Genomic DNA, 16,629 nt, shown 5'->3' with positions numbered 1-16,629 from the left:
AGCCATGCAGTATACATCTGTACTCAGTACTGTACAGCCATGTACATATATATATATATATATTCTCGTAGCCCCGCGCCTCCTCGCTGACTCCCCTTTGGCTTTGCGCACGGGTGACCTCAGGTTACAAATGTGTAGAAGTCGGCATCTGGGGCAGGTAAGTAGCGCTGCTGCTTCTGTAGCTGCGATACTAATCGTGGGGGCAGCTGTCCCCGCACCTGAGCAATGACGAATTGCTCCAGTGATAAGTAATCCCCTGCGGCGGGGTGGATGCTTACGGCCCCCGGTGATGAATAGGCCCCACGAAGAGGCTAATGCAGAGTTGGTTGCAAATGAAATCCCTGTTAAAAAAGAAAACGTATTAATTACGGCCGTATTCATAACTCTAGATATGTCCTGGGTACCAACAGTAGCAGCCAATCAGGAGTGTTTCGCTAGTGATCCCAAGGCTGCTGCTACCAGCTCCGCAAGACCTCCGGAATCCGACCCTCCCTCACCCGTGCGGCTGCCGAGGGCGGGATGTACTAAAAGAAGAATGAGGCCATTCCATATGTAGTGAGCTCCGGAATGCCATACGTTGCCCAATAGAAACCTATAGGATTCTTTTCACATCCTGCAATGAGGGGGATCCCATCGGATCCCTCCCAGTGTCCCCTGCGGCACACATGACATTCTGCGCGAATTCACGTGAATTGCGGCATCGCACAAAAGGGGACGGGGCCAAAATGGTGTCATAATGTTAACCCCGTCTCAAGCTTTTCATTAGTCGGTGGGACTACCCAAAATCCGTAAGTCTATCACATGCTAGAAGAAGAGGTAAGTACCGTCTCGTACCAAAACTGCCACCTCCCCTTCTCTACCATCACCTCCTCCTGCGCCAACCTCCAGGATTTCTCCCACGCTTCACTACCTCTGGAATCTCTTCCTCCCCCCTGCCCCCCAGTGGCGTATCTATAATGGGTGGGGGCCCCGCACCGCACACCCTGCACCCATATTTTTTAAGCTTACCTGTCCGTGGTCCCGCGGCGGGTGTCAGCGCTGCTAAGAACACTGGAAAATGGCCGCCGCCATTTTTTCGGTGTCCTGTGCAGTAGACTCCGGGCACACTCTGGTGCCCAGAGTCTACTAATGCTCCGGTGGCCGGCCACCGTGAAGAAAGGAGGGGGCCTCGCACGGGGAGTGCACACGGGACCCTTCCTCTCTTAAGACGCCCCTGCCCACCCCCATCAGGCTTCATCAGACACTCAACCGGCAGCTTCCCAGCATTCATACGTGTCCTTAGAGCCCTTCATTCAAGCCCCTATCTGTCCAGCCTCTGGGTCTGATTCAGAGCCGGACGCTATTTGTGCTCGCTCGTTCAGAAAAAGGGGCTGGCTATTTAAATGAACCGTTCGCTCTTTGCGGTCTGTTGCCGCCTCTATGTCTGAACGAGCGAACAAAACATGCAGTCGTTATTTTGTAAAAAACGCCCCCTGGCCGCTATTTAATAGATTAATCAAGTACATCGAACAGCGTATGAACTGCTCGCTATTCTTGTGGTTGGTTTTTCCTACCGCAATCTTGCGAGCAGTTCTGACTATAAAATAACCCAGTGACGTGGTCGATGACGCTGCTTTATTAATTATGCACACCCATAAAACGCCCGTTTTGACCTTTAAGCACGCCTGCGTTCGGATCTCCACTCCCCGTTTTCAAGCACCTTCCCCTGTTACCACCCACATACGCCTCTTCTTGTCACTCAAAATAGCAGGCATTCGCTATTTAGCGAGCACACGATTTTCGTCCGCACTGATTGGTTCGCGCATGCGTATTACAATCCGTACGCATGCGCAGATGTGCGAACATTGTTCAGAACGAAGGAGCGGCCGCTTACGAGCGGCTCTGAATGAAGCCCTCTGTTCCTCAACTCTGTCCCTCTCCATCTTTGTGTCCATCCTCAGCCCCTCTAGAGTGTAAGCTCTTGTGAGCCGGTCTGCTGGTTGTAATCATGTATGTATATAAACTTAAAGTTGTTGACTTGTCCTGTTTGATTGCCCGTGTATTATGTCACTTGGATGTATGTTCTATCGCATGTATGGCGCTGCGGAACCCGTGTGGTGCCATATAATAATAGCAAATTGCAATTTGTGTAATGACGATGACATGAGACCTTCTTATATGTAAAGAAAAGTATTCATACGTGTGCGTGCAGCCGCTCATGCGTGTTGCTTGTACCCAAAGACCATTTTAGGTGCAGATACCTGAAAGAGGGCCTCATTCATCGTTGTACGCAAACCCGATGATTTGCGATACAACTCCGATGGTTCCCGGCCGCGCATGTGCAGGATCTGTACTGGGCATGTGCCGATCAGTGTCTGCGGCGACGGTCGCATCGCCCCCTAAGCCGCTGCATGATTGACATGCTGTGGACGTTTGGGGGCGGGTAAGGGGCGGCGATGGCCAGCGCCGCAGAAAACGCAGCATCACTGGCCCTTCCAGCGTGAAATACACGAGGGTCGCTCAGTTGGCCGATGTTCACGCAAGTGATCCAATGGCTGCCTCCTCGGATGCAGCTGCGGATGACAGAAGCCGGCAGGAGATGCCTATTTACACAAGACGCAGCCTGCGGCTTTAGCGTATTATCACACAACAATAGCGCTGGGCAATAGCGTACAACTCTGAGTCAGGCCTGTAGTCATTAGGTCGACAATAACAATGTTAAAATGTCGACATGCAGCACGTCGACACTCAACATTAGGGTATGGCTGCTGGTTGGGAGGGTTAAGGTTAGGAACTAGGGGGAGGGTTATGGTTAGGCACTAGGAGGAGGGTTATGGTTAGGCACTAGGGGGAGTTAGGGTTAGGCACTAGGGGGAGGGTTATAGTTAGGCACTTGGGGGTTATGGTTAGGCACTAGGGGGAGTTAGGGTTAGGCACTTGGGGGGTTATGGTTAGGCGGGAAGCAGTCGACCGCCGGCTTCCCGACTGTCTAATCCCGGCAAGGTACTAATGACAGGCGTCGAAATCCCGACGCCTGTAGACCTACGCCGGGAGCCCGACACCCGGCATACCGATCGAAGGTAAGCCGGGTGTGGACAGCCTCGTGGGAAGGAGGGTTAGTTTAGGGGCTCTCGGGTGGGACTTAGAACTATCGGCCGGCGGTAAATCATACCGATTCCGGTTAGGCACTAGAGGGGTTATGGTTAGGCACTAGAGGGAGGGTTAGGCACTTGGGTTATGTTTAGGCACTTGGGTTATGGTTAGGCACTAAGAGAGTTAGGGTTAGACACTAGAGGCAGGGTTAGGCACTAGGGGGAGGGTTAAGGTTAGGCACTAGGGGGAGTTAGGGTTAGGCTACGGAGGGGTTATGGTTAGGTACTAGGGGGAGGGTTAGGCAATTGGGGGGTTATGGTTAGGCACTAGAGGTAGGGTTAGGCACTAGGGGGAGGGTTAAGGTTAAGCACTAGGGGAGTCAGGGCTAGGCTACGGGGGAGGGGTTATGGTTAGGCACTAGACGGAGGGTTAGGGTTAGGCACTAGGGGGAGGTTAGGATTAGGCACTAGGGGGAAGGTCAATATTAGGCACTAGACGAGTTAGGGTTAGGCTATGGGGGGTTATGGTTAGGCACTATGGGGAAGTTAGGGTTAAGCACTTGGGGGTATGGTTAGGCACTAGGGGGAGGTTAGGGTTAGGTAGTGGTGGGTTATGGTTAGGCACTAGGGGGAGATTAAGGTTAGGCTATGGGGGAAAGGTTATGGTTAGGAACTAGGGGGAGGTGTAGGCACTAAGGGGAGGTTATGGTTAGGCTATGAGGGGAGGTTATTTATTTATTTATTTTATTTATTAACAGTTTCTTATATAGCGCAGCATATTCCGTTGCGCTTTACAATTGTCAACATTGATAGAACAAAACTGGGTAATAACAGACAGATATATAGGTAGGAAGGCCCTGCTCGCAAGCTTACAATCTATAGGGAAATAAGGTTATGGTTAGGCTATGCGGGTCGGTTATGGTTAGGAACTAGAGGGAGGTTAGGGTTAGGCGCTAGGGGGAGGCTAGGGTTAGGTAGTGGGGGGTTATGGTTAGGCGCTAGGGGGAGGTTAAGGTTAGGCTATGGGGGGAGGTTATGGTTAGGCACTAGAGGGAGGGGTAGGGGTTAGGAAGACCAAGTAAGTGATCACTGGACCACCAGGGACAATATATTATCATTGTATTATGTCATCATTTCATCAGTATCTACATGAGTGACAACATATCATACCTAACCCCTGCATAGCACCATTGTGTAATAGTCACTTACAGGACAATAGGCATTTTCTGACTCATCTCTGCCCTGTCCTGCTTACTGTGCACATTGCTATGGGAGATGATGCCACTGCAGAAATCTATGATAATTATAATATTATGTAGCCGCTGATGAGTCACATAGACATAGACCCTGCTACATTGATCCATCACGTGGCTCAGAATTCAGCTTTCCATGAAACCCTGAAATGACGGGAAAAAGATCTGATGGGGTCGGGTTACTCTGCCTGAGTCATCCTGGTGCTTTATCCTGGTGTCCTCTGGGGATCATCTGCAGGAGCCAATCAGCGATGAGATCGCAGATAATGTAACCGCAGGGTTCTCAACTTGCACAGAACATTAATAAACAGTTTACTTGTGGTCTCCATGTTACAAGCAGATAAGCAGAGAATTAGGAGACTGTTCCCGGCCCGTAGATGCATGGGACAGCGGTTGCCGTAAATAAGATTTGGTGCTGGGTTACTCCTGGTTGTGCATCGCTGGACCCTATAGCAAAATTTATTCGGAGCTCCGCAAAAATAGGCGAGCTGGTGGTGTCCGGAAAACTCTTCAATGAACCATCCTCGGGTCTATTTACTAAGCTGTGTTAGGAGATAAAGTGAACGGTGATAAGGTACCAGCCAATCAGCTCCCAACTGTCATCTCACAGGATGTGTTTGAAAACATGACAGGAGCTGATTGGCTGGTACCTTATCACAGTTCACTTTATCTCCTAACACAGATTAGTAAATAGACCCCGATGTTTCCTAAATTCCTCCCCTTGGCCTTTGCAAATTTTTGCCCTCCACAAACACTGCCAACTTGCGTCCCTGTTCTGATTTTAGAGGAAATCAAGATGCATTTGCGCAAATCAAGATGTATGCATGGGAGGACTATTGCTGCCGCAGCTGGATGTGTAATATGCTAATACAACAGCAGGCGGTACCACAGGGCGGTAACTAGGGGTGTGCGAGCTGTGCGACTGCACAGAGTGCATCGCTCTGTGGGCGGGCACCGCCGCTCACCCACAGCTCCTGCAACTGGCTAGCAGGGTGCGCTGCCAGAATCTATGCAGCAGTGCCGCCTGGAGAGGGTCATTTGGGCGCTCCAGACAGTCACAAGGCTGCCCTTACAGTAGCCCGGAGCATCCTGAGGATGCATGCCACGCCCCTCTGCGTGATGTCATATTGAAGGGGCGTGGCCTGCACCAGGTGCCGTGAGCGGTAGCTATGGCACTGCTGTACCAAGACACCCACCTAAGCCATCGCAGCTGTCCGCAACCGCTGAGTAAGTCTATGATCATTTAGAATGGCCGCCATAACTAAGACGCCGGAGCCGTGTTTCCTGCATAAAGGATCGCAGACGCAGGATGTGACACGCCCCTGAAACGGTTGCGACACGCCTGCGTTTTTAGCCATCTTTCCCTGTTGCCTCCCTCAAACGCTCCCTGCCTGTCAATCACACTGCCAATAAAGACTCGCAGCGTCCGACTACGGTCATGTACCTTGCTGCATGCGCCTTGGCAAAAAATGGCTCCACTTGTGAAAACATCGACATACAACAACTCAGAAACAAGCCGTATACCTGATTTTTCACTGTATAAAAGGCCACCACTTTGGACAGAGGTTCTTGCGCCATCTACTGTCACAGCGCAAAATTGCAGTCATCATTTTTTTTATGCTCTTTCACAGATCTATTTGCATTTGATAATAGAAGAAAAAAACTCTAATTTAAAGGGCCCAAACATCTGTGACTGATTGCCGCAATTCCCTGTTCTGCTGACGGCTGGATCGTGGGATTAGAAAATTCAACATGTTGGATTTCTCTGACTCCACGATTCCGATTCCCACGAAAGAATGGTCGAAATCGGTGAGATGGGGAATTTTAACATGCTGCGTTTCCCCGATCCGGTGTCAACTCGCCGATCATTGATGGCCGCCGATGATCGGATTGGAACTGGGGAATTGCCGCGCTTAAGTATAGCCCACATTGATTTTTTTTTTTTAAGACATTTTTTAACATACACCCATCGACCATCAGTTTGGATAAGATGTATAACATTTTCTAGGAGAAAATTATTTGTCTTCCGAGACAATAAAATAACAAAACAAACCTGATCTCACATTGCTATGCTGAATAGCTATTTAATTGTTATTAAATATAATATATTACACATCTCTAGGCTACAGGGTGGAGCTGCCAGTCCATGTTTATTCTGTTTAAAATGGTTTTGACACCGGTTGATCCGGTTCCCTGCACTCCAAGGCCAACTTATAGATCATAAGTTCCCAAACTCGGTCATCAAAGCACCCTAACAGTCCAGGTTTTAAGGATAACCATGTTTGGGCACAGGTGACTTAATGAGTACCTCAGTCTTTTGATATGTCCATCTGTTATTCTGTGCTCAATCATGGAGGTAGGTCAGTGCTGGAGCGGGAGTCTGTGCTGCCCCGATACTGGTCCCACCCCTGAACATATGATGTCACGCCAAGGGGGTGGGGGTGGGGCCACCCGCACCAGGAAGTAGAGCATTGCAGCTCTCCTGGCTGCGGATTCCATGACCGGAACAAAGAGGAAAACATACCCGAGTTTAAATAGGAAAAATCTGTCCTGGCGCCACAAAATAAATGCAATATGGTCCAAGGTGACCTCAAAACATCATACATAGGTATCATTAGAAAAGATCGATATATTTTTGTCCACCGAATGAATCTCATTGCGATCACTTATTTTGACGTCCAAGAGGTGGTTTTTCCGAGATGGTGTAAAAGTAAAAAAAAAAAACAGCTCCTCGCCACCTACGCTTCTAGACCAATGAGTATTTGTCAAGGCCTTGCAAAGACCCATCAGTCAAAACGGGCAGCGGAGAACATTTTGAAACAAGTCCAAGATGAAGATTTTTGGAGAGCCGGTCCGATCTTGTGATGTACCACGGGGTGACCATCGTTTGTCATTGATTTACAAAGTGATCTGGCAGGAGGCCACTTTGACTTTTTTGGCGCAGTTCCTGAGATGGAGTAACGAGTATTCAATAGCTCAGGGCTCACAATCTGCTCTGGCCTAATCCCGAGGCTAATTTAATCTGCCCCAATGGTGTGGTTTTTCGTTTTCTGGGTACCACCTCACAATTATGGATACACCACCTTTGAAGAACAACCTCTTGGACGAGACCAGTTTCTCACAGGCCCTCATTGATATGCAGGCTGTGGACAAAGAAATGTACAATATTTTGGGGTCACTTTAGACCATATTGCTATGTATTTTTTCTGGTGCCCGGACACGTTTTTTCCTATTCACTCTCTGTAGTGTGGTGACGCTTCCAAGTAATACCAGTCCAGACAGCAGAATGGGCATTTTAAGGTATCTTCTCTACTATCGCAGGAGAACATACTGCCTAGCCCCCGCTCCCCGCACAAGGTAAGAAGTAGAGATGGGGCAGCCACTAAGGGGGAATGGCGGCCTCCAAAACATTTTGCAATGCAGTATCGGGGAGCTGTGGTGTGTTGGATGATGTAGCGGTGGGGGTGAGATGATGGAGTGGTGGGGTGGGGGTTACGGGGGAGATGCAGTGGCCAGATACTAGTTCATATTTATCTGGGTACAAAGAGAGACACAGTTTCCAACTTTCCATCCACACATTTCCCCTGAGAAAGTCCACCAAAAAGGACGAAACGCACCCAAACTACCTTAAGGCCCCCATACACAGGATGATTTTTCACACGATCTGGCCGTTTTCGACTGATCGTAGCGACCAATCGTGTGAAAATTAGTTTCGCGCCCCGATTTTTGGTCGTGGCTTTGCCACGTGCGATGTGAGGACGCACTTTGTTGAGCTGGCACAGGGTGCTCCGAACCCTGGAGCCGGCCCTGACCCTACGCCACTTTACCAGCATTCCATAGATCTTTTCATGATGCTGACTCAGAGATGTATGCAAAGCCCGATGGTTTACCTACAATTCCGATGTTTGGGGGTCTGTACTGCGCTTGTGCAGATCTTCTATGAGATCGCGCGCAGTGCCCGCACGCCGCAGCCTTATTGACAGGCTGTGGCCGTTTGGGGGCAGAGCAGGGGCGGCGCCAGAAAACATGGGACAAGGCATGTCGACCGTGTTTTCTGGGCGGGCTGAAGACAGTTGCTGCGTGAAAACACCGGCCATCCTGTGTAAGCTGGAGGCTTCTCTGGTGACCGACGCTCACGCAGAGCGATCCAATGCTAAATCCTCGGACGCAGCTGCGAATCACAAAAGTCGGCAGGAGGCGACTATTTACACGTGACACCTTCTGTGCCATTAGCATGTTATTACGCAGCCGCCGCGTACAAAGGGCCTTATTCAGCAGCTGACGCAATGCCAATATTTACGCAGATCGAGCAATTACTTGCCATCGCGCATGTGTGTAAGTCGCACTGCTCATGTGTCACGATTGCTTTGCGATTACGTAAGCACTGACTGAGGATCCATTCGCAAAGCGAGTGTCATGTGGTTAGTGTTTGTGGGTGGTAACGGGGGGTGGATCAGGTAAACGCAGGCATGTCTGACTGATTAAACGTTGTTTCATGGGCGTGCATAAATTAGCCATTGCGATTACATTCACAGCATGAGTGCGCTCTGCGTGCGAGGAGAGCTACAGTGCTTGCGGATATGCAGACTTGCCATAGGTGCTGCGTGACTGCCCGATGTGCATCAAAGGTACCGATATTTACGCAGGAGTGCGACATTGGTCGGATAGGAGTAGGCAGCAGGGGGCGTCTTTATGCCGGCTCTGCTTTGGCAGGCATTAGCACATTTTCGCAGTTGCGTTCCGTGCTGCATCAGGCCCACTGTCGCAGTGGCTTCGCAGAAGCGTACTACTCAGAATCAGGCCCTGTGGTGCATTTGTGTAATTATTTAGTGCACAGTTAGGTGTCTTTTGTGTCTCCAGTTGTTGTGGCACTACAAATCCCAGCATGCTGTTAATAGATTACTGTAGCAGACTTATATTTAGTCGTTTCCAGAAATATACATTGGGCAAAATTTACTAAGCAGCGGTTTGGTGGCGGTTTCTATTCTATTCTAAACCCCGGCGGTTTGGTGGCGGTTTCTATTCTATTCTAAACCCCGGGGTTTGGTGGCGGTTTTGCAGTGGTTTCTAACTGACAGCCCTGTTCTATTCTATTCTAAAATGTGTTATGATGGCGGTTTTGCAGCGGTTTTGGCCTTAGTAAATCTGCAGATAGCAAAACCGCCGCCAAACCAGTCAAAACACATTTTAGAATAGAATAGAACAGGGCTGCCATTTAGAAACCACTGCAAAACCGCCACCAAACCCCGGGGTTTAGAATAGAATAGAAACCGCCACCAAACCGCCGGGGTTTAGAATAGAATAGAATCCGCCACCAAACCTCCGGGGTTTAGAATAGAATAGAAACCGCCACCAAACCGCCGGGGTTTAGAATAGAATCCGCAGTCAAACCGCCGCTTAGTAAATTTTGCCCGTTGGCTGTTTACTGAACCAACATTGTGTTGAAGAATGCTGCAGATTTCCATTGAAATTAACCTTTTCTATGCTTAGCTAATGAGCTTGGGTTTCACTCCTAAAACACAGCTCTTCTGCAGAAATGTGCATCTGATAATGCTCTGTAAATATTTGGGTGGTGAAATCCTGCTTCTCTGGAACTATTCAATGATCAACCATTGCTATTGGCTAATCCTAACTATCTATTCTTTTCACCTCAATCCTGAGCCCCATGCTTTGGCCCCACACTATCTGTTTACCGTAACTAATCATGCTGCCCCACTGACTGGTAACTAATCATGTGACCCCACTGACTGGTAACTAATCATGTGAACCCCACTGGCTGGTAACTAATCATGTGAGCGCCACTGACTGGTACCTAATCATGCTGCCCCACTGACTGGTAACTAATCATGTGAGCCCCACTGGCTGGTAACTAATCATGTGAGCCTCACTGGCTGGTAACTAATCATGTGAGCCCCACTGGCTGGTAACTAATCATGTGACCCCACTGGCTGGTAACTAATCATGTGAGCCCCACTGGCTGGTAACTAATCATGTGAGCCTCACTGGCTGGTAACTAATCATGTGAGCCCCACTGGCTGGTAACTAATCATGTGACCCCACTGGCTGGTAACTAATCATGTGAGCCTCACTGGCTGGTAACTAATCATGTGAGCCCCACTGGCTGGTAACTAATCATGTGACCCCACTGGCTGGTAACTAATCATGTGAGCCTCACTGGCTGGTAACTAATCATGTGAGTCTCACTGGCTGGTAACTAATCATGTGAGCCCCACTGGCTGGTAACTAATCATGTGAGCCCCACTGGCTGGTAACTAATCATGTGAGCCTCACTGGCAGATAACTAATCATGTGAGCCTCACTGGCTGGTAACTAATCATGTGAGCCTCACTGGCTGGTAACTAATCATGTGAGCCTCACTGGCTGGTAACTAATCATGTGAGCCCCACTGGCTGGTAACTAATCATGTGAGCCTCACTGGCTGGTAACTAATCATGTGAGCCCCACTGGCTGGTAACTAATCATGTGACCCCACTGGCTGGTAACTAATCATGTGAGCCCCACTGGCTGGTAACTAATCATGTGAGCCCCACTGGCTGGTAACTAATCATGTGAGCCTCACTGGCTGGTAACTAATCATGTGAGCCCCACTGGCTGGTAACTAATCATGTGACCCCACTGGCTGGTAACTAATCATGTGAGCCTCACTGGCTGGTAACTAATCATGTGAGCCCCACTGGCTGGTTAATCATGTGAGCCCCACTGGTTGGTAACTAATCATATAAGCCCCACTGGCTGGTAACTAATCATGTGAAGCCCCACTGGCTGGTAACTAATCATATAAGCCCCACTGGCTGGTAACTAATCATGTGAGCCCCACTGGCTGGTAACTAATCATGTGAAGCCCCACTGGCTGGTAACTAATCATATAAGCCCCACTGGCTGGTGACTAATCATGTGAGCCTCACTGGCTGGTAACTAATCATGTGAGCCCCACTGGCTGGTAACTAATCATATAAGCCCCACTGGCTGGTAACTAATCATGTGAGCCCCACTGGCTGGTAACTAATTATGTGAGCCCCACTAGCTGGTAACTAATCATGTGAGCCCCACTGGCTGGTAACTAATCATGTGAGCCCCACTGGCTGGTAACTAATCATGTGAGCCCCACTGGCTGGTAACTAATTATGTGAGCCCCACTAGCTGGTAACTAATCATGTGAGCCCCACTAGCTGGTAACTAATCATGTGAGCCCCACTGGCTGGTAACTAATCATGTGAGCCCCACTGGCTGGTAACTAATCATGTGAGCCTCACTGGCTGGTAACTAATCACAAGGGCTCCTGAAGCTGGTTTATTACTTGGGAGTCTCCTGGACATTCCTGGAGAGCAGAAACTGCCAGATGATGGAGGTGTTTGAGCCAGATCGGGGTCATGACTGTGGGCAGGGCTCATTATGTCCTACTCATTGGCTGACCTCTCATGCATATTGGTTCCTCCCACAAAACAGTGTATAGGAAAACGGCTCTAAGTTAAAAGTCAGTGAAGATGGTTGGTGGCTTTCCTCGGAGGCGTTGCAATTCCGCAAGATGTGCGCTGTCCTTGACGTCTTGCACCTAATGCAGCTACCCCATCCTAGGCCCAGCCCTGGCATCTCATTATAGGGCCCATTTATAAATTGTCTGGTTTTCACTCAATAATTATAACTTCTTATCACTGATATTAGTGGCAAGAGTAAATTAAATACCACCGACATGTATCATTGGTTACATGCAAGGACAGGGGCTCAAATAAGAGCCTGTCCCTGCGATGTGTCAACGAAAAGTGATCGCATTCGCTTTTCCTTTACACCAGTGGCTGCAGCGCTACTGATCATGTGCAGAGCACACGCGAGTGGGGAGGACCAGGAAGTGGTCCTACAGGTCCTCTGCTAGGGAATCGGTATGAATTACCGCTGGACCCCTGGCCGGCGGTTCAAATCCTGACAGAGCCTGCCCGACAGAGGAGGAAATCCCGATCGTCCCTAGGTAAGTATTCACTAACCTAATCTACCCCCTAACCCTCCTTTAGGGTGCCTAACCCTAACCTTCCCCCCTCTTGTTGCCTAAACCTAAACCCCCTTCCCTGCCACCTAAACCTAAGTCCCCCGGGGGGCTGCCTAACCCTAACCTCCCCCCGGGGGTGCCTAACCCTAACCCTCCCTTCCCCTAGCCTAACCCTAACCTCCTGGGGGGGTGCCTAACCCTAAGTCCCCCCCGGGAGCCCTAAACCTAACCCTCCCCCCCGCGTGGCTGTCCGCTGCGGCGCGCGGCATCCGCTCGATCGGGATGCCGGGCACCGGTCTCCCGACGTCGGTCAAATGACAGGCGTCTAGATTTAGACGCCTGTCAGTCGTCCCTAGTCGGGATAACAATGACTGGAAGCCGGCGGTCGGCATTCCGTCCGCCGGCTTCCTGAACGTATACCTCTGCTGGTACTTTTTGCAGTCTGCACTCTATAGGCTACAGTGGCTAACGCCAACTTTAGATGGCATTAACTACCAGAGCCAAGCTAAATTTGGCAAGAAAGAGGCCCCCATAGTTCTCTATGGGTGTTGCTTTTGTGATGGAAACATCAAAATCTGCTGCGGTCCCCTGTAAATACATTCGGGTGTTTTCTGGGAATATCCCGCAAATATTAGTTGATAAATAGGCCCCTAAAGTAAGATTTAGCCCCTCTCTCTTCCCCCTCGCTCTGTCTAGTTCTGTTTAATTTCACAATGTATCTTTCCTTGAACTGATCACAGTTCCTCTCCCTTATCTGTGGTTTAGGCCTTTGGCAGATAGGCTCATCTGCATTGTAAACAAGCATGAAGAGGGGGGTGGGGGTCTCTCTTATAAGGGGCCGATGTAATAGAGTTACATACATAGGACAGGAGAGCTTGTGTAATGCAGACATAATACTGGGAGCTAAAACAAGGAACTTCACACAGCTCCTAAATGAGAATTTGTGAACGGTAGCTCCAATACCTGTACCCCCAACATGGTTCCTCTACTCCTGCTCATAAATATTGCTTCTGGGGTGCTGATTGGCCTTCAGGTTCCAGGTAAGTGATTTTTACATTCTTTGACTTATGTTTTAGTCTACACTGAAAGACATCTCTTCATCTGCACAGTAGTTATAATCTCCATTCATAATATATTAATGATAATTATTATGTTCTGGTGCAACCCACAGAACAGCTGTCTTCTCTGTGACATACTTATCTACTCTCCTGGAAGTTGCGGGAGACTGGCGATTTTTCGGGTAGCCCCTCCTCAGAAGAGTAGGCGGATCTCACCCTTCCTGCCCACTATCTAGTGAAGTTGGCATGAAGGGGAGATAATACGGGGAATCTCGGGTCTGTACGGAGGGGCGGTGGCTGGAATGACGCGATTTGCATCATTCTGGTCCACACCCCCTCCCTGCAGACCCACGGATAGCGGCATTTTGTTGTGATGGGGCGGAGCCTAATGACTTGGAGAGTCCCACCCAATCCCCAGAGCTGTCAGACGCATCCCCTCTCCGGGCTTCTCACGGAGAGGAGTTAATTAAAGTCGGCAAGTACAGTATGCTCTGTGGGCAGGTGGCAGGTCTTCTCTAAAGTAGGCAAAACATAATTAAGTAAATCCCCCCTTTATTACAGGTCTGTGGCGTTATTCCCCAAACCCTGCGTCATATTTTCAGTGTGCTTTAGACAATAGGGACCTAGGGCGTGATTCAGAGATGAATGCAATGGTGATTATGTACGCAGATCGAGCGGGTTTTTTTACCATTGCGCATAAGCTGCTCTGCGCGTGTGCTGCTTACACACTTCAGAATACATCGCAAAGTGATGGACAGGTAGTCAGCATTTGGGGGGGGTGACGGTGGGTGGCCGTTAGGTGGGCGTGCATAAATTAGCCACTGCTAGTGCATACGTCGCATGAGAGCCCTCTGCATGAGAGGGGAGCTCCCGAGTCTGCGGCTGGTCAGATCTGCGGCAAGGGCAAGATGGCTGCCGATGTGCGTCGATGGTACCGATATTTTCGCAGGTGTGCGTCGTCGCATGCAGGTATGAGGGCAGCAGTGGGCGTCCTTATGCTCAGGTGATCTTTACATACATTAACATGTTTACGCAGCTGTGTTGTGTACGAGAACACAGCTGCAACCGCATTAGCCTCCATCTCTGAATCAGGCCCCCAACACAGAGACGAACGCATGCCATCCGTAACCACCAGACACCAGGGCCTGGCTGGCAATTGTGTCCTGGGGGGTGCATACATTACTGGCCCATTGGCGCGGTCTATCAGCGAAAGGTGGTTTTAGATATAGAATAGAATTTGAGCGATTATTTATCCTACCAGATGAAGAAGGTGCAGTACACATCCATATAATCCATGTGACCGCATGGTGACCTAGGAAAGGAACTGGGGCAGCCCCCCTACCCTGTGCGTGTTTGTGTATATAAATAAAATGTGTGTGTTTAATGTTCCAATTTCTAACAGCTACTTGGCTTAATTCACCAATCACCTCTTCTGTACAACTGGTTCTCGGAGTCTTCAGATCCACAAAACTGGTGATACATATATACATATTAGTGCTAGTATATATTATAATTATACAGCCTCACTATAAAAGCTCTGTAGCATGGCTTTCACTTGTACAGCAGTAATGCAGCTCTGCCAGTGGGCACTAATGTAACTGACCCAATGTAAATATCAAGCACTACAATGTGTGTGTATATATGCATGTGTATATGTATGTACAGTAGGTGTGTGTATATATATATATATATATATATAGTGATAAAATCGGGGTAGGGGGTCCCTCTCCTGGGGTAGATGGAGCAAAGTGGGTGGGAGGGAGTGTGAAGGGAGATGAGTCCAGAGATGTAAAGGGGAGAATATTGGGTGAGGGCTTTGTAAGTGAGTGTGAGAAGCTTACATTGGGTTCTGAATGGGAAGGGGAGGCAGTACAGGGCTTGTAGAAGAGGGGGGGGGGCAGATATAGTGCACTTGGAGAGGAAGATGAGCCGGGCAGCAGCATTGAGGACAGATTGGAGAGGAGAAAGGTGGGATTCAGGGAGGCCAGATAAGAGGAGGGTACAGCAATCAAGTCTAGACATGACCAGTGAGTGTATGAGGGTCTTAGTTGCCTCCAGGGTGAGAAAAGGTCTTATCCTAGAAATATTTCTGAGATGGAGATGGCAGTAGTGTGAGATGCTGGATATGGGGTTTAAAGGAGAGGGAGGAGTCAAGGATGACTCCAAGACAGCGCACTCAGGGGCTATGGTGGTGGTGTCAACAGATAATGAAATTGTGGGGTTATGCGGGAGGATGGAAAGACAATCAGTTCAGTCTTAGACATGTTAAGCTTAAGAAAGCACTGGGACATCCAGGAAGAGATAGCAGAGAGGCCGTTGGAGATACGAGTGAGGAGAGAGGGGCAAAGGTTAGGGCAGGTAAGGTAGATCTGAGTATCATTAGCATAGAGATGGTATTGGAGGCCAAAGGAGCTGATGAGCTCATCTAAAGAGGATGCATAAAGGGAGAATAGAAAAGGTCCAAGAACAGAACCTTGTGGGACACTTACTGTTAGTGGAATTGGGGAGAGAAGTGGAATCATGAGAGAAGACAGAGAAAGAACAGTCAGAGAGGTAGGAGGACAGCCTGGAGAGGACAGTGTCATGCAAACAGAGGGAGTAAAGGATTTGCAGGAGGACAGAGTGGTCCACTGTGTCAACAGCAGCAGAGAGGTCAAAGAGAATGAGCAGAGAACAGTGGCCCTTGGATTTGGCAGCGAGGAGGTCATTGCTGATATTAGTGAGGGCAGTTTCATGTGAAGTGGATAGGAAAAAAGCCAGACTGAAAAGGGTCAAGGAGGGAGTGGGAAGAAAGAAAGTTTGTGAGGCGGTTATAGACAATCCGCTCAAGGACCCTTAGACCATTCATGTGTGGGGTTGCTTCTCAGCCAAGGGAGTGGGATCACTCACAATTTTGCCTAAAAACACAGCCATGAATAAAGAATGGTACCAATACATCCTCCAAGAGCAACTTCTCCCAACCATCCAATAACAGTTTGGTGATGAACAATGCCTTTTCCAGCATGATGGAGCACCTTGCTATAAGGCAAAAGTGATAACTAAGTGGCTCGGGGAACAAAACATCAACATTTTAACTCCATGGCCAGGAAACTCCCCAGACCTTAATCCCATAGAGAACTTGTGGTCAATCCTCAAGAGGTGGGTGGACAAACAAAACCCCACAAATTCTGACAAACTCCAAGCATTGATTAGGCAAGAATGGGCGGCCATCAGTCAGTATGTGGCCCAGAAGTTGATTGACAGCA

The 16,629-nt window shown here is 49.2% G+C and overlaps 1 protein-coding gene across 1 annotated transcript in view; it reads left to right on the top strand.

Moving 5' to 3' along the window:
* The first annotated feature begins 13,201 nt into the window (after positions 1-13,201).
* The window catches only part of LOC148542295 (properdin-like), a 51,114-nt gene continuing 47,686 nt past the window's right edge, over positions 13,202-16,629 (top strand). The window contains exon 1 of the mRNA XM_088469058.1: positions 13,202-13,366. Coding sequence (XP_088325184.1) covers positions 13,303-13,366 — 64 coding nt within the window. The 5' untranslated portion in view covers positions 13,202-13,302. The remainder of the gene's footprint in view (positions 13,367-16,629) is intronic.

Source organism: Taudactylus pleione, unplaced genomic scaffold (assembly GCF_031769625.1).
Source record: "Taudactylus pleione unplaced genomic scaffold, aTauple2 ptg000013l, whole genome shotgun sequence".
Lineage (NCBI taxonomy): Eukaryota > Metazoa > Chordata > Amphibia > Anura > Myobatrachidae > Taudactylus > Taudactylus pleione.
Note: the sequence above shows the minus strand (reverse complement) of the source record. Positions and strands in the feature narration are given on the sequence as shown.